Source organism: Ornithorhynchus anatinus, chromosome X2, assembly GCF_004115215.2.
Source record: "Ornithorhynchus anatinus isolate Pmale09 chromosome X2, mOrnAna1.pri.v4, whole genome shotgun sequence".
NCBI lineage: Eukaryota > Metazoa > Chordata > Mammalia > Monotremata > Ornithorhynchidae > Ornithorhynchus > Ornithorhynchus anatinus.
Window position 1 is genome coordinate 27,534,723 of NC_041750.1, and position 23,191 is coordinate 27,557,913.

General features: G+C 54.3%; 1 protein-coding gene across 2 annotated transcripts in view; it reads right to left on the minus strand.

Moving 5' to 3' along the window:
- The window catches only part of RIPOR2 (RHO family interacting cell polarization regulator 2), a 70,302-nt gene that overhangs the window by 9,984 nt on the left and 37,127 nt on the right, over positions 1-23,191 (minus strand). For both annotated transcript variants that reach the window (XM_029053124.2, XM_029053123.2), the window contains exons 2-14: positions 21,954-22,080; positions 20,479-20,634; positions 19,866-19,944; positions 16,889-16,912; positions 16,191-16,244; positions 15,087-15,236; positions 14,144-14,207; positions 11,751-11,794; positions 10,604-10,729; positions 9,565-9,713; positions 9,078-9,207; positions 4,602-5,111; positions 1,330-1,538 (exon numbers count right to left, since the gene is read on the minus strand). In XM_029053124.2, coding sequence (XP_028908957.1) covers positions 1,330-1,538; positions 4,602-5,111; positions 9,078-9,207; positions 9,565-9,713; positions 10,604-10,729; positions 11,751-11,794; positions 14,144-14,207; positions 15,087-15,236; positions 16,191-16,244; positions 16,889-16,912; positions 19,866-19,944; positions 20,479-20,634; positions 21,954-22,057 — 1,799 coding nt within the window. In that variant the 5' untranslated portion in view covers positions 22,058-22,080. The remainder of the gene's footprint in view (positions 1-1,329; positions 1,539-4,601; positions 5,112-9,077; positions 9,208-9,564; positions 9,714-10,603; positions 10,730-11,750; positions 11,795-14,143; positions 14,208-15,086; positions 15,237-16,190; positions 16,245-16,888; positions 16,913-19,865; positions 19,945-20,478; positions 20,635-21,953; positions 22,081-23,191) is intronic.

A 23,191-nucleotide genomic window follows, 5' to 3' on the forward strand; every position in this document is an offset into this window, starting at 1 on the left:
TATTTTACAGATGAGGAAACTGAGGCCCGAGAGAAGCTAAGGAGCTTACTTATCCAAAGCCCCACGGCAGACAAGAGGCAGAGTTGAGATTAGAACCCAGGCCCTCTGGCTCCAGACCCAAGCTTTTTCTGCTGGCCCGCGCTGCTTCCCCAAGGCCTAACGCGTGTTTAATAATAAATTGACAGACCCTCCAGGGGAGGTTAATTGGTGGGGAATAGGCCCCAGAGGAGAGAGATCGCCACTTTACCAAGTTCTTCAAAAGTGGGTGTGGGCGATTCCTACTTAAGCCAAGCTGGCCCCCATCCAAGCCCTGTTAAGTGGAATTTAAAGATAAAAGAGGGCGGGAGGGAGGTGATATCTTAGAAGAATGTCAATGGCCTTGCCAGATAATAATGTTGGTATTTGTTAAGCGCTTACTACGTGCGGAGCACTGTTCTAAGCGCTGGGGGAGATACAGGGTCATCAGGTTGTCCCACGTGAGGCTCAGGGTTAATCCCCATTTTACAGATGAGGTAACCGGGGCACAGAGAAGTGAAGTGACTTGCCCACAGTCACACAGCCGACAAGTGGCAGAGCGGGGAGTCGAACTCATGACCTCTGACTCCGAAGCCCAGGGTCCCGATTTGGCTGGGGGCCCGCAGTGGCGGAGGGCCACTCTAATGTCGGGGTCTCTACCTCTTCGGGCAAAGGGCCCCCCGCTTCTGACCCTCTTTTAAAAAAAATGGTATTTGTTAAGCGCTTATTACGTGCCAGGCACTGAACGAAGCGCTGAGGTTAAATACAATCCAACTGGGGGGAAGCGCTGAACTAATCCCAGGCACTGAACTGAGCGCTGGGATTAAATACAATCCAAATACAATCCGTTAGGGAGGCAGCTCCTTGTGGGCAGAGAATGCATCTCCTCACGTCCACGGATGCTGACACGGTCAGGGCAGCGAGAACATCAGGCCGGGGTTGGGAACGGGGAGACACATCTAGACCGTAAGCTCACTGTGGGCAGAAATGTGGGCCTGTTATATTGCACTCTCCTGAGCGCTTAGTACAGTGCTCTGCACCCAGGAAGCGCTCAACAAATGTGATTGACTGAAATCGCTACCAGACTCTTCTACTAAAATCTGTGTACACACGAGCCACCCTCGAGACCCCACTTTCCTGCTTCATGTCTGGCACGTAGCGAGCGTTCAACGAGTACCATAGTCATTATTATACCACGATGCTTTCTGAGGACCACCCTGCCTTTCCGTGTTCCCCCGGAAGAAACGGACCGTAGGCCGGATCAAGGGCAAGAGGCTCACCGGGGGCCAGCCGGGGTCTCCCCCTCTCACTTACCTCGTCTTCTCCGTCTCGCTGTCGGAAAATACCGAATCGCTGACTCCTCGGATCGTGCGAACCCTTGCGCCGCTGCCATCTTCCTCCTCGTCCTCCTCCTCCTCCTCCTCCTCCAGGTCAGAGGTGTTGAGGAAGTCAAAGCTTTCTAAAGCGCTTTCAACGGCCAGGCTCAAACTGGAACCCCGGCTGTGACCTCCTGGGGGCTTGCTCTGCAAAGGGCAGAAGGCGGCAGGCGATGAAAATCCCGGGGGTGCCCCAGGAGAGACCCCTTCTGCCCGCCGCGACCCCCCCCCCCCCAAAAGGCAGCGTGGCCCGGTGGAAGGGCTCGGGGCCGAGTGTTCGAGTCCCTGCTCCACCACGTGCCTGCCGTGTGACCTCGAGCAAGCCACCACCTCTCTGGGCCTCAGTTTCCTCCCCTATCAAATGGGGACGAGGTAGATCGGGAGCCCCGTGGGGCACGGGTCCCGTGTCCAATCTCCACGCCCTGTATCTACCCCGGCGCTCAGCACAGAGAAGTACTTAATAGCATCATCACGATCGTCGACATCACCGCAACCAATACGCCACTCAACACCAAATGCTTAATCAATACCGTCGGCGTCATCGACATCGTCACAACTTCGCACCCGATTCAGAGTCAAACACTGCGCTTGCTTTCAATCTTTTATTGCGGACGGCGTTTTAAATCTTCGCATCCATCGGGGACGGAGCCGGGAATCCCCCCCCCCCCCCCCGCAGCCGCCATCCCTATCCCACGCCCCAGACGTAGGCCCGGAGCTCTCCGAAAGGCAGGCCGCGGGAGACCTCGCCCCTCTAGATGACCGGAAGCGGACCCGGAAAGGTGGATCCCTTCCCCGAAGCTCTCCGACCCCGTAAGGCACAGTCTGTAGCAGCAGCCGACCCGCTCCCCACCGGAAACCCGCCCTGCCGAGCCGCTGATCCTCCCTCGGACGCCTGGGTTCTCCGAGGGGGGGGACCGGGTCCTGGGGGTCACCGCGCTCTGCCCGGGAGGAGACGACATCCGTCCCGGACCCTGAGGGGACGGGAGGGGGACCGCGTCGCTGCCATAAATAGGACCGGAGACGCCGGGGGCCTCGGAGAAAGGGGGCAAAATGACCCCCGAGTATCGGGGCAGGAGAAAGGGGAGCAAGCCTCGCCGGTGGAAAAGGACCGGGAGTCGTCTTCCGGCTTGCGACGCCGCGGTTCTATCGAGCTTCTCAACGAGAGGCCGGGAGCACCTTGCTCGGCTCTGTCTCTGGCACCCGGGGGAGCCCAGAGCCCGTGGGTGGAAGTCTTCCAGGCTCTGACCTTAGAGCTCCACTCAAGAGGCAGCGTCATTTGGTTTCTGATCCACCAGCTGCTCAGTCTCCTGGGGGAGGAAGGGGGAAGGAGATAAAGAGATAAAGAGAGAGAGAGAGAGCGCTCTGTCCGGCTTACTCCAGGCCTTCCTGGGAGGGCTACCAACTTCAGGGTGGCTCACAGCAACGGTGCCGCTGGGCCGCCAAAGCCCCCGCTCATTCTGGGAGAGAGGAGGTGGGATCGAGATTCAACCCAATTCCGGGGCCTCTCTAGAGAAAGAAAAGGCCCCGAGCGACGTCACCCAGGTCGGTCGGCGGCACGGTTCCTCTACCTCTTGACTCTGTTTCCAAAGGGGCGCTAGGCCACTGGGAGGAATGGTGCGCTGGTTGTCCTCCTGGGCACCCAGCCGACACTCTTGACTCTCCCTTCAGTGACCCAGCACAAACCATCCAACACCCCCGGCTCTCCCCTCTTCCTCCCTGACTCTCCCTCGGTGACCCATCGTGGACCAACACCCCATACTCTCTCCCCGTGACCCAAAACGGACCATCCAACACCCGTGACTCTCCCCTCTCCGTCCCCGACTCTCCTCTGGTGACCCGGCATGAACCATTCCTCTCCGGATGGATCCAGACCACACAACTGGGGGAACAACCTCCAGGGGCCATGAATTCCAGTTGTTCTCTCCCACACCGGGAGGAAGGTGTGTTGGCTGTTGTTTTCTTTAACCTGACACCCTCTAACTCCACTGGAGGACCCCTTACCCCTTGTCCTGGGGCAGTGGGATTTCACGTCACCCGTGCCCCATCCTTCCGAAATGCCAAGTACCACCGGGAACGGCCGGTTTGCAACAAGGGCAAGGTGTAAACCATCATTCTGAACAAGCTTCTTCTAGAGCAGCTGGTGAGACACCGCCCTAGTGCTGGTCCTCCTCACCCCCTCCGTGACTCTGGAAACAAGCCTCCCAGGACACTCGAGGAATAAGGGACCTCTCCGTAGGAATGAAAAACTCGTTATCGTCGTCCCCGTTTTACAGCTGAGGAAACTGAGGCCCAGAGAGGTTGAGCGACTGGTCCAAGATCACACGGCAGGCCAGGGGCGGTACCGGGATTAGAACCCGGGCCGCCCGACACCGATCCCGCGCCATCTCCAGAAACCACGCCGTGACCCAGAGAGGACGGGGAATCGGAAGGGCGAATCGCTCGCGCTGATTCTCCTATCTACGTTGAGCTCCGAACACAGAAGAGTAGTCCTTGGGAGGTGGGGATTTCTTTATTATTACCACAGCCTCTGAGCATTTGTAAAATACGGGTGATAGCGTCTGCCTCCTCCTGTCCCACAGAGAAGTGGGGAGGTCAGAGAGTGTCCAAAGTGGGTTGGGGAAATGAAAGGATTATTGGTATCGGTACTGATAATAAACGATCGCCGAACCCATCGTCCGTGGCTACGGTCATCTCCACGGCGACGAGGGGGCTACGCCGACTGTCGTCTGGGGAACAGAGCGGGGGAAATGAGCTGTGGGAGCCGGCTTTGGAGCGGGTGGGATCAAGTGGGACCGACAGGCTCGCGAGGAGCAGGGGGTGGGCGTTATGGGGGGGAAAAGGGAAGACCCCGCCCTCGAGCAGAGAGGGAACCCTCCATAGGGGGTCCTTCGCTACAGCCGCCATCTCCCCCTTCCCCCTAAGATTCGATTAATCCCGGGGTGGCCGTGGTTCGTCAAGAGGCGGTGGGGTGCCTTCCCCGAGGAAGCAATCAGAACAGGAAGTCACCAAGGACGACTCCCCGGCCCTCGGTCCCACTAGACCGGAAATTCCTCGAAGGCAGGGACCGTGTGCACCGACTCTAAGGCACTGTACTCTCCTGAGCGTTTAGTACAGTGATCCGCGCCCAGTAAGCGCTCAATAAATCTCACTGGCTGACGGCCCAATGGGAGCCGGGCCCCCAGAGGCGGAGGCGGCCGAGAAGGCACTCACTTTGAGAACGTCGTCCAGGCGCATGGCCTCTCGACTCAGGTCCTGGAATTCCTGGTAGTGGTCCCTGTGGGGGTCCAGGGTGAGGAAGAGCCCCCGGAAAGCCTCCTCCAGGCCCCCGTCCGCCGTCTGACTCCCGGCGTCCGACTCCCCGCCGGCTGGGCCTCCGGGCGGCAGCCCGGCCCCGGGGCCGGCGGGGGCGGACGGTCCGTCGGCCGAGGTCAGTCTCCGCACCAGCTGCTTGGTGATGTTCCCCTCGAAGGCGTCCAGCTCCACGGGCTTGAGCTCCGACCCCTCGTCCGAGTCCGGCAGGAGCGCTGCGGGGTCCGGGCCGTCCGGGGGGTCCTCCGGCGACGCCGGGCCCGCGGGGGTTACGGTGATTTCGGGGTGGGCCGAGGCGGTGGGCGGAGGGGCGCGGTCCCCGTTGGGCGAGTCGGCGAGGCAGAGCACCGGACACTTCGCCGTCGCCGCGGCTGCCCCCCCGTTCTCAAAGATGTCGTCCGGCAACGTGGCCTGGGAAACCGAGGCACAACAGGAGAGAGCACCGAGGTCAATCAATCAAACCATCCTATTTACTGAGCGCTCACTATGGGCAGAGCGCTCTGTAGGAGCTGGGCGGAGTACAATACAACAGAGTCGGTAGACGTTCCCTGCCCACGGCGAGCTCACAGTCTAGGAGGAGGACGCGGACGTTAACATGAATAAATTTATTTATAAATAAATAACATTTAGTTCTATACATTTATAATAGATAGTATTTAAAAGTTGCTATTTTGGAGGGGGAGACCCTGGCCCAGTTGGCAATTTGGCCGCGAAAGAGGGAGAACACACCAGAACTTGAAGACTTTTTTAATTTTTTCCCTTGGCCTGTCCAAACCAACCCCATTACCGAGCTGGGTTCCCCTATGCCCTCCTCCCTTGCGTCTTAACAGATCTAAGCACAAGCCTGGGAGTCAGGAGACCTGAGTTCTAGTCCCGGCTCTGCCACTGGCCTTCCGGGTCACCTTAGGGAAGCCATTTGCTCACTTTGGGCCTCAGTTTCCTCATCTCATCATTATTATTATATTATAATGAGGTGCAGCATGGCCTAAGTGGCGAGAGCCCGGGCTTGGGAGTCAGAAGTCGTGGGTTCTAATCCCGGCTCTGCCACTTGTCTGCTGTGTGATCTTGGGCCCCAGTGACCTCATCTGTAAAATGGGGATTAAGACTGTGAGCCCCACGTGGGACAAGCTGATTACCTTGTATCTATCTACCCAAGCGCTTAGAACAGTGCTTGGCACAGAATAAGCGCTTAACAAATACCACCATTAGTATTATTACTAAGCACTTGGGAGAGAACAATTCAACAGAACTGGTAGATACGTTCCCTGCCCACAGCTGGCCATGTTTACAGGCCTTCCCGTTTTCACAACGATCATTTCACTTCACCTTAACCCATCCCAGTGAAGAAAGCGGACAGGACATTAGTAACCCCCATCTTACAAATGGGGAAACCAAGGCCCAGAGAAGGTGACTCCACTGAGGTCACACAGCGAGGTCTCCTGACCCTGGGTCCTGTGCTTTTCTGCCACGTTTCTTCTCCTGCCCAGCTGAGGGTCCTGTGACAAGCCAGGGCGGATTACTGACAGCCCACCAGGCATTATTTACTGAGCGCTCCCTGGGGGCACGACACAGTGGCCTGTGCTGGGCGTCCTCCCAGCGGAATGGCTCAATGGCAAGAGCCCAGGCCCGGGAATCTGAGGACTTGTGCTCTAACCCCAGCTCTGACAAATGCTTGCTGTGTGACCTCGGGCAAGTCACAACTTCTCTGTGCCTCACTTCGCCCGTTCTCCCTCCTACTTCGACTTTGAGCCCCACGTGGGGCAGGGAACGGTGAGAACAGCTTTTTTGGGTACTTGTTAAACGCTTATTATGTGTCGAACACTGTTCTAAGTGCTGGGATTGATACGCGTTAATCAGATCGGACATCTTCCGCTAATTGTTGTGTTTTATTCTTCCAATCGCTTTAGTAAGCGCTCATTAAATACCACTGATCGACTTGACCGACATCACACAGCAAGCAGGTGGCGGCGCTGGAATTGAAACCCAGGTCTCCTGACCCCCAGGCCTGTGGTCTTCCCACCAGGCCACGTTGCTTCCTATTTTATCTTTTTCCCCAGCGGTCAGCCGGCAACTAGGACGTTTCTGTGTCCAGGCTCGGGGGTCAACGATCCGGAAGAAACAGGCTAAGACGCACCAGGGCATCCGGCCCGCATCCGGGCCCGGTTTGAAGGTCTGTCCCGAACACTGAGGTTTTTTTAGGCAAGATAAGCGTTGGCAAACCAACAGACACCACGGCAAACCAAAAAGAGATCAAACTCTCCAAGTAAAAGTAAAAGCAGCAGCCTTTCTCCGACCGCGGGCAGCGTCCACCGGGACGTCACATCGACACAGCAGACACCCGGGAGGAAGCACGAGGGAAACTGTCCTCCGGCTTGGACCCTCTGGCTGATTGAGCTGCTAGCAGGAGGCCGACCACCTCCGCCCTCTGGCTTAACGGACCTCCAGAGCGGCCTGGGCCGATGGCCTTTTTCCCAAGCCGATCAATCACGCCCTCCTAAAATCCCACCTCTCCCGGGGAGTTTCCCCGATTGATTCAGAACACCCCCAAGTCGCATCAACAGCCCCCCCCGGCTTCTGCCGCGTAGGGGCTCGGAGACACGACCGGTCGATCGGTCAACCGGGGAATAGGGGAGGCCCCGGAGCTGGTCATTTCCCTGCAGCAGCTAATCAGAGCCGGGGGCCGGAGGGAGGAAGAGGCAGACGGGGCCACGCCAAGCAGCACCGCAGCCTTCAGGCCACCCCGACTCACGTAGAGCTCGAGTCCGGCCTGCGGAGGCAGCCGCAGCGGGGGCAAGACAGCGGAGGAGCGGCTGCGTTGCGGCTTGGCAAAGAGAGAGACTTGCAGCGCCGCGGACCAGACGGCCGGACTCCACGGCCCGGCTGAGGGAGGCTGGGGCCACCTCTTTTGCGGGCGGGGCGAGAATGGGGCAGTTAATGGGGCTTTCCGAGGGTCCCCACGCGTTCCCCCCTCCCCGGCAGCGGAGCTCCCGAGGCCGGACCGGGGCAGCCTCTTCCTCCGACCCGGCCTGGGAGTCCCGGCCCCGATTCCGTCGGCTTCGTGACCCGAGACGGGTCACTTCACTTCTCTGCACCTCGCTGCCCTCGTCTGTAAAACGGGGATACCTGCCTCCTTCCCTCTTGGAGCCCCGTGGGGGAATAGGGCAACGTCCGACTCCATTCTCTTGTTCCGATTTGTACATTCCAAGCGCTTAGTACAGTGCTCCGCACATAGTAAGCGCTCGACAAATACTATTGAATTGAATGAATGACCCCAGTGCTGAGCACAGCGCTGACCTTTAGGAAACGCTTAATGCAATACTATGTTAGTGCTTTACTGGTGCTGGAGAGCGTGGCCTAGAAGATAGAGAAACGACGTGGTTTAGTGGAAAGAGCCCGGCCTCGAGAGTCAGAGGTCACGGGTTCTAATCCCGGCTCCACCACTCGTCTGCCGAGTGACTCTGGGCAAGTGACTTCGCTTCTCTGGGCCTCAGTTCCCTCATCTGTAAAATGGGGATGAAGACTGTGAGCCCCACGTGGGGCAGTCTCGCTATCTTGATTCTAACCCAGAGCTTAGAACGGTGCTCTGCACATAGTAAGCGCCCAATAAATACTATTGAATGAATAAAATGGGGTTGAAGACTGTGAGCCCCAGGCGGGACAGGGACTGCGGTCAACCCTTGTATCCACCCCGGTGCTTAGTACGGTGCCTGGCCCATTGTAAGGGCTCAACAACTACATCATCATCACAAAAGGGAGGACTGTAGTGAGGCCGTGCCCTTTGGCTAAAGGGGCCGTGAGAGAGTCACACTGCGGCAGGGTGAGGCCTCTCGCCATTTTAGATCTCTGGGAGGGTGGGCAGCAGCTCCCTGACAACCCTCCAGCTCTGCCCTCCCTCCCTCCTATCTTATTTGGGGATCTGTATTATTTCATCTTTTATTCATTCAGTAGTATTTATTGAGCATTTATTGTGTGCAGAGCACGGTACTAAGCGCTTGGGAGAGTACAGTTCAACAATAAACAGACACATTCCCCCCACCCACAAGGAGTTTACAGTCTGGAGGATAGCCTTTCCTATTGTGTCTTGTCCCCAAACTCTTCCCCACCTTATTCTCGGGTCATTACCCCTATGGAAAGCCAGAGGCCCGTTCTGAATTCTCACTGGAGTATCTTCCTCCCCATGCTTAGCACAGTGCTCTGCACAGAGTAGGTGATAACAGACGCATTTACTGCTATTGTGGCCGAGCAAGAAGAGGATGAGGAGAGTGTTTTTTTTAGGAGGGGGGAAAAAAAGGGAAAAAAAATAAAATAACTCAACTGCGTCCGTTTCCCCCCCATCTCGGCCCCCACCAGGTCCATCCCTAGGGACGAGGCACTTACGAAGAAGGCCTGCTCCTTGGAGGTGGGGGTGTCCGGGGAGACTTGATTGTACAGGGACATCCGTCTCTGCAGGGCTGAGGCCTTGTTCCCGCTGCCGGCCGACGGATTCACCTCCTCCACGTCGAACGGGCTGTGGAGACGCCCCCCGCCCTCGTCAAACCGCACCTCACACCCAGGCAAGGGGCCGCTTCTGATGGAGGGATCGTCACCCCCGCCCCCCCCCAGCCCCGTTGTCCCCTCCCCAGTTGGGAGAGGGACAGAAACAGTTGGGGGTGGAGCGGGGAGTCAGGGGTGTTGGGTGGTATGGGCTGGGTCACTTGGGGGACAGTCAGGGACGGAGAGGGGAGAGCCAGGGATGGAGAAAGGAGAAGAGATGCTCAGAAGCAGATTCCCGGGCTGGGCAGATACAGGGAGGACACAGTGATGACCCCCACCCAGAGCTTTTTTGGGAAGAGGGGGACGGGTCGGATCGGGGGAGGCCACTTACTACCAGACGATCTCCAGGTTCAGTTTGATGGTGCCCAGGTCGTTGATGTCAACGGCCACCACCTGGGGCCGGGCGGCAAACAAGTCTTTGGTCTCACAGGTGACACTGCCCACCAGGATGTGGGTCGCCAACCCTTTGACCTCCGTGACCTGCGGGGGCGAGCAGAGTCGTCGTCAGGGTCGGGGGAGGCCCCCCCCGCCCCCGGTCACGTTTACAGGCTTCTCACTCAGGACGGAGCAAGGCCTTGAGGAACCGGCTGAGCTCTGGCCATCGGGAGGCACGGGGGTGCGGTCCCGGCTCTGCTGCTGGCTTTCTGGACAAGTCACGTAACCATAATAATAATAATAATAATAACGACAACAAAAAGTGGCATTTGTTAAGTGCTTACTATGTGCCCGGCACTCTTCTAAGTACTGGGGTGGATACAAGCAAATCCGGTCGGACACAGTCTCTGTCCCACACGGGGCTCACGGGCTCAATCCACATTTTACAGAGGAGGGAACTGAGGCATAGGGAAGTGAAGGGACTCGCTCGAGGTCACACAGCAGACAAGTGGCGGAGCCGGGTTTAGAACCCAAGTCCTTCCGACACCCAGGCTCTATCCACTAGGCCACGCTGCTGCTTCATCTCTCTGGGCCTCAGTTTCCTCCTCTGTGAAATGGGGATAAGACTTCCGCTCTCCCTTCTTTTTAGGTTGTGAGTCCGGCATAGGTCAGGGGCTGTGTCGGGTTTGACTATCCTGCATCCACCCCTCTGGACCGTAAGCTCGCTGTGGGCAGAGAACGTGTCTGCTCTATTGCATTCTCCCAAGCGCTTAGTACAGTGCTCTGCACACAGTAAGCGCTCAGTAGATATGATTCCTAATCCTTAAGGAAGATAAGGGGAAAGGGACGACAGATGAACCCACGAGCAAGAACGACTTTGGGGTGTCCCCTCTGAGAGTCAGGGCCCTGAGGCGTCCTCTGAGGACAAACTTGCAGCTTGGGGGGGTCTCCGGGGGGTTCCCAGCCGCCGACGGGGCCCGGCACTCCCGCCTTACCTTGATGGAAATCAGCCCGGCGATCAGGGGCACAAACACGGTGTCCTCCCCATCCCAGCTCTGCTTGCTGTTCACCTCGATCCTGCCCTTCAGCTTCCACCGCTGCCGGCCGTAGCGCATGAAGATCTGCAGAGCGTCCAACGGGCACTGGCTGGGTCTTCCCGCCGGGAACCCCGAGGTCCCAAGGCCCAGGAAGCACCCCCCCCCCGACTCCCCGACACCGCCCCACCTTGCTGTGTGACTTGGGCGAGTCACTCAACCTCTCTGGGTCTTCACCTGTAAAAGGGGGTGAGATTCCTCCTCTCCCACCCTCTTAGAATAATAATAATAATGATGACGGTGCCTGTTAAACGCTCACTATGTGACTAGCACCGTTCTAAGTAAATACGAGTTAATCGGGTTTGGACAGAGTCCCTTGTCCCATATGGGGTTCACGGTCTTAATCCCCGTTTTACAAATGAGATAACAGGCACAGAGAACGGTAATAATAATAATGATGGCATTTGTTAAGTGCTTACGATGTGTCAAGCACTGTTCTAAGCACTGGGGTAGTTACAAGGTAATCAGGTTGTCCCACGTGAGGCTCCCGGTCTTAATCCCCATTTTACAGTTGAGGTAACTGAGGCCCGGAGAAGTGAAGCGACGAGGGGCGGAGCCGGGATTAGAACCCACATCCTCTGACTCCCAAGCCCGGGCTCCTGCCACTGAGCCACGCTGCTTCTCCTGAGCCCCGGGGTGGGACAGGGATCATGATTCTCTCACCCCTGGCCCTAGCGTTTAGCACAGAGGAAGCGGTCGATCGAGATCATAGGAAGCAGCGTGGCTCAGTGGAAAGCGCACGGGCCTGGGGGTCCGAGGTCATGGGTTAGAATCCAGCTCCACCACTTGTCAGCTGGGTGACCTGTGGGCCAGTCACAACTTCTCTGAGCCCCAGTTCGCTCGTCTGTAAAATGCGGATGAAGACTGTGAGCCTCACGTGGGACAACGTGACGACCCTGTATCTACCCCAGCGCTTAGAACAGTGCTCTGCACATAGTAAGCGCTTAACAAATACCGAATTTATTATTAACCAACCAGGATGCCCTTCCTCTGGGAACCAGATGGCCTTCAGGGGTGTTACAGTCCTCTTGGATCCCCTGACACTCACCTCATACTGATCTCCAGGGCAGAGGCGAGCAAATCCAGCTAAACCTGAGGGAGCAAGCAGGGCAGAGATGACCCCTTGTACCGAGAGTCTCAGTCGCATTTACTGAGTGCCATGCATCGTGTTAAGCGTCTGGGAAGTCCAAAGCAGAGAGGTGACCCGCTACCTCACCAAAAAGAGCTAGTGCTACAAATTGGGTGGCGGGTGGTGGAGGAGGACTCTATTGAGCACTTACCGTGTGCACAGCGCTGTACTGAGTGCTTGGGAGAGTACAAAGGTCTTATTCATTCATTCAATCGTATTTATTGAGCGCTTACTGTGTGTAGAGCACTGTACTAAGCCCTTGGAAAGTATAATTCAGCTACAAAGAGCGACAATTCCTGTCCGTAACGGGCTCACAGTCTAGAAGGGGGGAGACAGACATCAAAACATGATCGCTGCCCTCAAGGAGCTTACTCTACCGTGGGCAGAGCGCTCAACTAAGCCCTTGGGGGAGTCCACTAAACTTAGTAGACAGGCGCCCTGCCCTCAAGCAGCTCCCAGCCTGGGACTCCCACCAGCTTCAAATCCTCCAGCCAAGAGCTCTCCTCAGCCGCGTGGCTTAGTGCAGAGAGCCCGGGCTTGGGAGTCAGAGGTCGTGGGTTCTAATCCCGGCTCCGCCACTTGTCAGCTGGGTGACTTTGGGCAAGCCACTTGGCTTCTCAGTGCCTCAGTGACCTCATTTGTAAAATGGGGATGTGAGCCCCACGTGGGACAACCTGCTTATCTACCCCAGCGCTTAGAAAAGTGCTTGGCACATAGTAAGCACTTAACAAATAGTAATAGTACTAGTAATAATAGTAATAATAATAATATCCTAGACTCAGGGCTAATTACCCTGGCTTCTGAGCTGAGGGCTGCTATTCCCACTCTCTGACCCTAGGTGGCATCATCGCACTGACTGCCAGACGAGGGACTGTTATTAATTATTAATCGTATTTATTAAGGGCTAATTGTGTGCACAAAAAAGTATTTGTTAAGCGTTGACTATGTGCCAGACACTGTACTAAGCCCTGGGGTGGATATAAGCAAAGCGGGTTGGACGCAAGCCTCAAGCCTCATTTTACTACTAATAGTAATTGATCATGATGGCCTCTGTTACGTGCTTACTATATGCCGAGCACTGTTCTAAGCGCTGGGGGGGTACAAGATAATCAGGTTGTCCCACGTGGGCCTCAGTCTTAATCCCCATTTTATAGATGAGGGAATTGGGCCCAGAGGAGGGAAATGACTTGCCCGAAGGTCACACAGCAGACAAGTGGAGGAGTCGGGATTAGAACCCATGACCTACTGACTCCCAGGCCCGGGCTTTATCCACTACACCATGCTGCTTCTCGGAAGCACCGTATTAAGTGCTTGGGAGAATACAATAATAACTGCCACTTCCTGAGCCTAGATGGCAGCATCATACTAACTCTTGTCTGCTCGACAAAGGAATATTATTCTTAATCATATTTATTGAGCACTTGCTGTGTGCAGATCACTATGTTAAGCACTTGGGTGAGTAACTATGACAGAGTTGTTAGACATTCCCCGTCTGCAATGAGCATTTTTAAAGTCCTCTGCTCTGGTTTGTCTCCCTTATCTGCTCTGTAGAGTTCTGCCCCTTCCATCCCATCCCCTCTCAAAGACTGAACTGGAAATAAAGAAAAATTGCAGCAGGAGGGACTTGAGTTAGACCTCAGGAAGGACTCCCTGCCTTGGCGGCGAGGAACCGGAATGGGAGGGTGGAGAGGCAGAGAAGAGCAGCGCAAGTTCTTCCCCTTAAACGTTTAGCCCAACTTGGATGGCCTCTCAACTGGCATCACTGATCATGTCTTTCCTCTCCTTCAAATCCCTTCACAAAGTCACCTCCTCCAGGGGAGGATGAAGATGATGCAGAGTGAGAGAGAGGATGAGGAAGAAGAGAGAGAGAGAGAATGAACCCGATTCCTGCTCTCCAAAAGCTGAGTCTAACAGATAAGGCTGGAGCTGAAATCTGAAGTCAGCCTGTGGTCAAGAATAAGAACAGATCCAGAAAATAAACCAGTTGGTCCAGGAAGAAGGAATGGAGCTGGCTCTCTGGAAGTTGGAGGCCGCCCACTTCTGGGGAAGCAGCCCGGACATGAAGAACCCTGAGGTGGAGACTGATAGAATTTGGGAAAGTGGGAATTTGTTGGCCTTTGACAACACACTTTCTCCTTCCCCGGATCTGGGGGTGGGGGAAAGAGCCCACGACGGGGGCATTGTCCCAGGAGGGCTCTGCTGAAAAGAGGGGTGGAGGAGAGAAAGAGAGGGGAGAAACGGGGAGAAGAGAGGGAGGGAAAGTCAGGGGAGAGAGGAGAGAGTGGGAATAGAAAGAGGGAAACATTAGTTACCTTTCATCTTAATGGAAAACTCCCCAAGCAAGTTCTCCAGCTCGGTTTCAATGGTGCACATATTCTGCAGAGGGAAACGCAAGACGGCATCAGAACGGACTTCGTTTTAAACCTAATCCCGACATTCACCCCAGCCGCTGCACACCGGGCCCACGGCGGCCACCTGCCAAACGCTGTCCTACGATGTCGAAAGAACGTTCGAACCCGGCCCGGTCCCCGATCCCGGAATGGACGGTGCCGCCGATGCCTGTTTTCGGGCCCAGATTTGGCCGTCCCTTCGGAACGTGCAATAGGGCAACACGGTTCCTGAGGCAGCTCTTCTGTGCTGCCAGTCCAGGACGGCGGCACCACGGGAGGTGGGGAGAGTCGGTGCCCCTGGCCCCCCCCGGGCACTCATTGCCACAGCTGGAGATGGACCAGCCAACGGTCCTGACCCTCTCCCAGTGATCCAGCATGGACCATCCAACACGCCTGACTCTCCCCAGTGATCAGCACATACCAAAACACACCCAACTCTTCTCTCTCTAACCCTGACTCTCCCCCGTGACCCAGCTTGGACCACCCAAAACCTGACTCTCCCCTCTCCTCTCCTCGCTCTCCCCCAATGACCAGCTTGGACCACCCGACACCTCTAACTCTCCCTCCTCCAGCCCTGATTCCCTCACCCCCACAGTAAACGTGAGCACGGTCATCCATGGGTCAGCGGCCTGTCCAGACCAGGACTCGGCCTCCGACGGGTGCCCCGGGGGAAACTGTGTGCTGGTTGCCCTTCCAGATAGCCACACTCTGGATCGAAAGAGACGCTCCCAGTATTTCTCTGGGACCCGGCCCGCCGTGAATCGAACCTTGTTTCTGGGAGCCGAGAACCACCAGCCCTCCCCTCGGATCATCTGCTCAGTCACCTCCCCAGAAGTTCGGCGGCAGGCAGCAGGGCTGACATTACCTCCGTGTACTCTTTGTGGCTTCTGTTGATTTCAATCAAACTCTCTCTGGCCGCTCTGCTGGCCGGCGATGTGGCGAACGCCTGCTTCATTTTGCTGGCCCCGTCTTGAAGGCGTCTTTGGATACAGTAGGCTTCGTACAGCTCATCCACCTGCCAGCAAACGAAAGCCCCGGGGGGCACGTAAACATTTGCCTCTCCTCCAGCTAATTACTGAAAATACTACCGATACCCACATTACAGTTTTTGCCTCCTCACATGGAGGGACGGGGGGGGGGGGGGGGGGGGGCGAGGAAGAAACTATTTGGGAAATGTTACCATTTTCTCATAATCCTATTGGATATGTGGTAGTTAATCGTGGTGGGCTAACTTGTGGAAGAGCCAGAGAGCCCCATCTTGGATGTTGGAAGAGCAGAGAGCTACCATCTTTGATCTTGGAAGAGCCAGAGAGCCACCAACTTGGATCTCTTCAGCCCTGTCTAGAGACACTCGGACCTGGTCAGAGCCCCGAATGAACGAGGCTGGGGGGTCCGGCTCAGACTGCCAAAATGGGGGCCACTGACCCTTGCCCTCATCATCGTGGTTTGACCGTTCTTACCCTAGTCAATTTGATCCACCCGCCCTCTGGCTTTTGACTTAGATTCTGGGCCTCGAATTCTTACCTCTCGTCCTGAGTGGAAGGGAGAAAGGATGCGGGGGGAGGGGGCCTTAAAAATGATCGTGTTGCGCCAATCCACAATGGGCTCTGCTCCCAGCAGCAGCATGGCCTAGTGGATAGCACAGGTCTGGGAGTCTTAAGGGCTGGGTTCTAATCCTGGCTCCACTGCTTGTCTGTTGTGTAATCTTGGACAAGCAACTTCACTACTCTGTGCCTCAGTTCCCTCACTGTAGAATGGGGTTTAAAACCGTGAGCCTTACTGATGGACAGGGACTGGGTCCAACCCGATTATCTTGTATCTACTCCAGCTCTTAGAACGGTGCCGGGCACATAGTAAGCATTTAAATACCACAATTATTATTATTATGACCTGTCCCTCCTCCATGCCCTGGCCTACCCTCCCTAAAATGAGGGGAGAAGCAGTGGAGAGATGGCAAGGCCACCATTACCTTGCTGATGTGAAACTCCAGACGCCTCATGTAGCGCTCGATTGCTTTGATTTGCTGAGGGAAAAGGGTTAAGAAGATGAGGTCCCCATGATGGATCAACACAGACAAACACCTTCTCGTAACAAGATTGAATTTTTTCTCTGTACGGGAGAGCTCAATAGATTGTTGGGATTAAGAGGAGGCTTGGTCGTACCGTCCTCGTTACAGAGGAGCTTTTACCACAGCTCTCTTTCATGCCCAAAAGTACAGACACCCCCACGGGCCAACCGTTTCTCCTCCCTAATCCTCCTCTTCCACAAATTCTGTGGCGAGATTCACCATTTAGGGACTAGTTGTTCAGCCCGGGAAGCAGCGTGGACAGAGCATGGGGAGTCAGAAGAACCTGGGTTCTAATCTCTGCTCTGTCACATGTCTGCTGTGTGGCCTTGGGCAAATCACTTCACTGACCTCCGTTACTTCACCTGTAAAACGGGGATTAAGACTGTGAGCCCCATGTAGGACAGGGACTGTGTCCAACCTGATTAACTTCTATCTACCCCAGTGCTTCATTTCCCCATGTGTCCGTGGTGTCGCTTTGGGGTGGAAACGACTCGACGGCATAAGACAAGACCCCATTGCTTAGAAGAGTGCTTGGCATGGGACTGGGGCCTTCCCATTTTACTGCTTCAGCAGAAGGAGCCCCCAAGGAGGCAGCTTACCTTGTCCAACTCATATAGCACCCCCTAAAATGAAGAGAGAGAGAAAGTGAGATTGAGATTCACCTCCCCAAATTCCAATGCTGTCATTACAACGGAGATCAGGGAGGTCGTGTGGTCGAACGGGAAGAGCACGGGTCTGAGAGTCAGAGGACCTAGATTCTAATCCCCCCAAGCTACTTGCCTGCTGTGTGATCTTGGGCAAGTTATTTCACCTCTCCGGGCCTCAGTTTCCAGTAAAAATGGGATCAGGTATCTCCTAATGAGCCCCCGTTGGTGCAGGGACAGTGACCAACCTGGTTATCTTTGATCTATTCCAGCACCTAGAAAGTGTTTTTCTTTACTCCTTGTGAGCAGGGAACGTGTTTACCAACTCTACTAAATTGTACTCTTCCAAACGCTTAGGACAGTATCTCAAACCCTGTAAGCGTGCAATAAATACGATCGACCGGTTGTCTGTGGTTTCCTTTTTCTTGTGAAATGAGGATCAGCCTCCTTCCCCTCCACGTGCCATTTTAAATCATGAAAATAACTACTTTCAGAGAGACAGACGGCCCAGAATGGATTTAAATCTGACACAGGAATTCCACTTTTAAGAGCAGGATATTTCACGCCTCCTCCCATTCTCGGGAGGTTAAGCACTTCAGATGGGTCATTTCAAGTATTTGCCCGAGTTATCCTTATTCCCATTTTATAGAGACCGATACCGCGGCTCAACCGGGAACAGCCGGATGGTCTCCCCGCTTCGCCAGCTGATGGCTCTAGATGTCTCTTAAAGGTCTTATTGAAGACATTCTCTGCTTAAGCTGCCCACTATTTTAGGAATTGTAAAACTTTCCTTTTCTGGGATATGCATGCGGCAGGACTATTTTTGCTTTCTGAGAATTCCTGGGCATCGAAGACAGCTGGGACTGGACTTTAAATAACGCTTAGGCAGGAAGTTGCCCTTGTCTAGCAGAGTCCTGCTTAAAGGAGGACTTTGGGTCTTGAGGACCACGGGGAGGGAATGAAGCCAATCGTCCTGTAGACTGTCAACTCCTTGTGGGAAAGGCTCACATCTAACCAGATCTGTTGTATTGTAGTTTCCCGAGCGCTTAGTACGGTAAGCGCTCAAAAGAATGATGGATTGGCTTGGATATAGAGGAGCTTTGAATTTCCCATCCTATTTGGGGGAATCTTGCAAGGGAATGTAGGATGCACGTGAGTAACTTTAGGGAAGCAGCTCGGCTTAGCGGAAAAAGCCCAGGCCTGGGCTTGGCACATAAACCCAGTTCTTCCACTAGATTGCTGTGGTTCCTTGGGCAAATCGCTTGACTTCTCCGTGACTCAGTTTCCTCATCCGTCAAGTGGGGATTCAATCCCAGTTCTCCCTCTCCATGAGATTATGAATCTCCTGTGGGACGGGAACTGTACTGGCTCTGATTATTTTGCATCTACTCCAGCGCCTAGAAGAGTGCTTGGAGCATAGTAAGCGCTTAACAAATACCACATATTTGTATTATCACCATCATGATCCATGAGGGACAGGACTGGTAGACTCCTGACGTTACAGGTCCCAGAAACCCAGTAGCGACAACCAGAGCTCCTGGGAAGAAGGGCAGGATTGCAATCCTATCATGCTCTCGTCTCATGTGGGACAAACAGGCAGGGCTGGAGCCCCAGGACTCCGCTCGGGATGGACCTTCAGAAAGAATATCTTTCTTAGCTGTACGAGGAAAGGATGGGCTTCAACTTTGGAGGGAGCCGGGGGTGGTCCCTGCCCAGAATCAGGGTGCATTAATCTCAGCCAAACACCCACAAAGACGATCCTCCCTCCAGACACCCTGGCACCAACTGGGCAGAACCCTTCTTCAGCCGCAGTGGGAGGGATCGATTACGCTATGGGCCTCCTTGCTGGTCTCCCCGCCTCCCGTCTCTTCCCACTTCACTCTGCTGCCTGGATCATTTTTTCTCAAAAACGTTCAGTTTAGGTTTCCCCTCTCCTCAAAAACCTCCGGTGGCTACCTATCCACCTCTGCAAACAGAAACTCCTTACCATTAGCTTTAAATCACTTAATCATCTCGTCTCCTACTTCACCTCACTCTCTCCTATTACAACCCAGCCCCCACACTGTGCTCCTCTAATGTCAACCTACTCACTGTATCTCATTCTCATCCATCTCACCACCAACCTCTCACCTCTGGCCTGGAATGCCCTCCCTATTCATATCTGACAGACAATTATCCTTCCCACTTTCAAAGGCGTATTGAAGGCACATCTCCTCCGAGAAGCCTTTCCTGACTGAGTCCTCATTTCCTCTTCTCCCACTCCCTTCTGCATCTCCCTCGACTTGGATTTGCTCCCTTTATCCACCCCTCCCTCAGCCCCACAGCACTTACGTACCCAGCCGGAATGTATTTATATTTTCCGTTTCCCCCTCTAGACAAGGCTCGTGAGCAGACAACGAGTCTACCGACTGTTGTATTCTCCCAAGTGCTTAGTGCAGTGTTCTGCACCCGGAAAGCCCTCAATAAATACAATCGATTGATTGAGGGAGGGTCAAGCCAGGAGGTCAGCTTTTCCCTTCTTTCCCCTGGGTCATTCTTTGTCCCCTCGAGGGCATTCAGATTTTTATTTTGCCTCTCCTTCGGGGCCTGAAAGCCTTTCAACTTGTTAATCCTGCACGCACACACACAAAAAATCTTCCCCAGTGTAACCTTTTGAAGTCAGATCTCATTGAAGGGGGGGGGAAAGAAAAACCTCATCAAAAGCAGGTTGTGTTTACATGCCTGGAAGACACAGCGAGATGCTAGATAGGCGTTTATAGCCTGAAGGCTCCACACAGCCCCTGGGGCCCTGGAGCTTAAGGGATCTGCTCTGTTTAAAAGTTCTCTTCCTCCCCTACCCTCAGACGTTGGGTCCCGGGAAGGAAGCCCCCTTCTCTGAGATGAAACCCAGAGACAGGAACAGTTCGGGCATCTGTGACAGGTTTGGACCTACCAGGCGGGAGTTCCTCTTCATGTCTTTTAACTGAGAGTTCAGCTTGTCCAGTTCAGCCTGATGGACCTCCAGGTATTCGCTGCAGGGATGGAAGCAGAGTAGGAGGAGGGGAAATGAACACCACCGGTTCCATGAGGCCAGAGCGGGTGGGATGGGGGTGGGAGGTTGGGGGTGCAGACCCCTCTGGGAAGGGAGAACCTCAAAACATGGCCAGAGGAGAACGGGCATTGTGTCGGACACCAGTAGGGCGCAAGGAATCTGCTAGATTGGAAGCTCCTTGAGGGCCGGGATCATGTCTTTTAATGCTGCTGTGCCCTCCCAAGCCCTTAAGGTCTCCCCGACTCACAATTGATGACAAAAACATTTCCAGAGCACCGGACACTTCACCGTCGCCGCACTGTTGAATCCCGTGTCTACCCCAGTGCTTAGAACAGTGCTCGGCACATAGTGAGCGCTTAACGAATACCAACAAATACCAACATTAATTAATGGGTGCATCAGTGTTTGCTGAACGAAGTCCGGGCACTGGCCGAGTCCGAGGGTACCCAACGGGAGCCAAGAACCCTCTTCCCCGCTAAACTGTGGGCCCACCCACGCGGATGGGCATCCTTACTTGAGACCACCCTTCAAGGCGCCGTAAACCTCCTCCACCCTCTTCGGCTGGGGCTCCTTGGGAGCGCTGTTGCTCTTGTGGGCTAAATTCTGCATTTTCTTCGGCTTCGTCGGGGTCTTCTTGACAGCGGAGGGGTTTTCGATGAAGGAATTACACCTTCAGAGTGGAAAATGGGGAGAGAGAGGAGAGAGGGAGAAGGGATAGAGAGAGTCTTCACTTTAATCTTCCTTAAAGCTGGACTCTGCTTCCTGTTCCTATTATCTGAGGGCAGTTTCCAAAGTTAAGGATCCCATTCACAGCCCTTTAGTGCATCTTCAACTACCAGCAAATCTATCTGGAGATCAGGGTGAATTGAGAGGAGGCAGGGGTTAGTTTGTTCCCAGCGCTCAGGACAGTGCTTTGGACAAAGCGAGCACTCAAATATTCACTCGTTCATTCAGTCGTATTTACCGAGCGCTGACTGATCTTCATCATTCAGAAGAAAGCCTCCTGACCTTGAATTTGTATTTTCCTTATATCACTGGTCTCACCTGGTCATCACAACCTCTCTGTGGGGCAAGTATTATCGCTCCATTTTACAGAGAGGGAGACCGAGGCCCAGATCGGGAAACTACGAGAAGCAGCGTGGCTTAGACTGTAAGCCCGTCAAAGGGCAGGGACTGTCTCTATCTGTTGCCGACTTGTTCATTCCAAGCGCTTAGTCCAGTGCTCTGCACATAGTAAGCGCTCAATAAATACTATTGAATGAATGGTGGAAAGGGTCTGGGCTTGGGAGTCGGGATGTGAGTTCCAATCCCAGCTCCACCACTTGCTTGCTGTGGGACCAGACTAAGCCTCCCTTTTCCTGGGCTCCTCCTCCTTATTGCCCCGACTCACTCCCTCGGCTCTACCCCTCTCCCCGCCCCACAGCACTTGTGTATATATGTACATATTTACTATTCTATTTTATTAATGATGTGAGTATATCTATAATTCTATTTATTTATATTGATGCTATTGATGCCCATCTCCCCCCTTCTAGACTGTGAGCCCCTTGTTGGGCAGGGATTGTCTCTGTTGCTGAACTGTACTTTCCAAGCGCTTAGTACAGTGTTCTGGACACAGTAAGCACTCAAATAGTGTTATGAATGAATGAACTTTGAGCAACCCACTTAACTTCTCTGGGCCTCAGTTCCCTCATCTGTAAAATGGGGATTAAGATTGGGAGCCCCACGAGGGACAACCTGATGACCTTGTATCTACCCTAGCGCTTAGAACAGTGCTTGGCACATACTAAGCGCTTAACAAATACCATCATTATTATTACTATGATTGAACTAGACTTAGATGAGGTCAGAGAGCAGCAGGCCAAGCCGGAAGTGGGGCCCGACAGAAAGATGAAGACACAGGAACGCCCGCTGCCCCCAACACACGCATGCACCCCCTGGCCTCCCGAAGCCCCCTTGGGCAGGCGGTCCGGCCGGCCCGCTCCTTACCTTGACCTTCTCTCCTGGAGGCCGCTGAAACCGGCAAACGACTGGCTCCTGAAGATGCCATTAGGACCCCCGGGAGATAACACCTGTGGTCCCGCCGAAAACATTTCGGGGAGCTGGGCCGGGACCCCTGTGACAGAGAGAGAGATGGTGGTGAGTGGGGGGTGCAAAATGAGGCTCGAGGGGCCCCATGAGGTCGAGCTGTATGACCTTGGACAAGTGACTTATAATGATAATAATGGTATTTAAGCGCTCAGTATGTGCCAAGCACTATTCTGAGCGCTGGGGTAGAGACAAGGTCATCGGTTGTCCCACGTGGGGCTCACAGTCTTCATCCCCATTTTACAGATGAGGGAACTGAGGCACAGAGAAGCGAAGTGGCTTAACCAAAGTCACACAACAGACAAGTGGCGGAGGGGAGATTAGAACCCAAGATCTTCTGACTCCCAAGCCCAGGCTCTTCCACTAAACCATGCTGCTTCTCTCTGAGCCTCCGTGGCCTAATCTGAGAAACAGGAATTGTCATCCTTGCCTTTTTTTATTATGACACATGGCGTAATGGGTAGAACACGGGCCTGGGAGTCAGAAGGTCATGAGTTCTAATCCCAGTTCTGCTACTTCTCTGCTCTGTGACTTTGGGCAAATCACTTCAGCTCGATTACCTCATCTGTAAAATGGGGATTGAGACTGTGAGCCCCAGGTGGGACTGTGACCAATCCGATTTGCTGTATCCACCCCAACGCTTAGTACAGTACCTGGTACATAGTAAGTGCTTAAACATTATTATTATTATTATTATTAATAAGAGTTTACTATGTGCCAGGCGGCCAGGGGGCAGGAGGGGAAGGAGGATGGGGAGGAAAAGAAAACACTGTGACGAAAAGGGGTGGGGGAAGGGGGAGAGGTGGGGAAGGCCTGAACCAGCCTCCTGCTGTGCTGAAATAATAATAATAAAAAAATAAAAACCCCTCCGAAGCGCTTAGTATATACCATGTGCAGAGTAAGTGCTCGGTAATTACCAACGATTGACAGTTAAGCGCTTTCTGTGGCCCAAAGTATTGAACTAAATGGTGGAAGAGATACAATACAATGAGGTGAATGGTACCTGCTAAGCGCTTACAATGAGCCAAACACCTTCTTAAGTGCTGGGGTGGTTACAAGATAACAAATCCCACCAGGGGCTCACTACACCGCGCTGCTTCTCAAAATCATCCATAATCCCGGTTCCTCAAAGGGCTCAC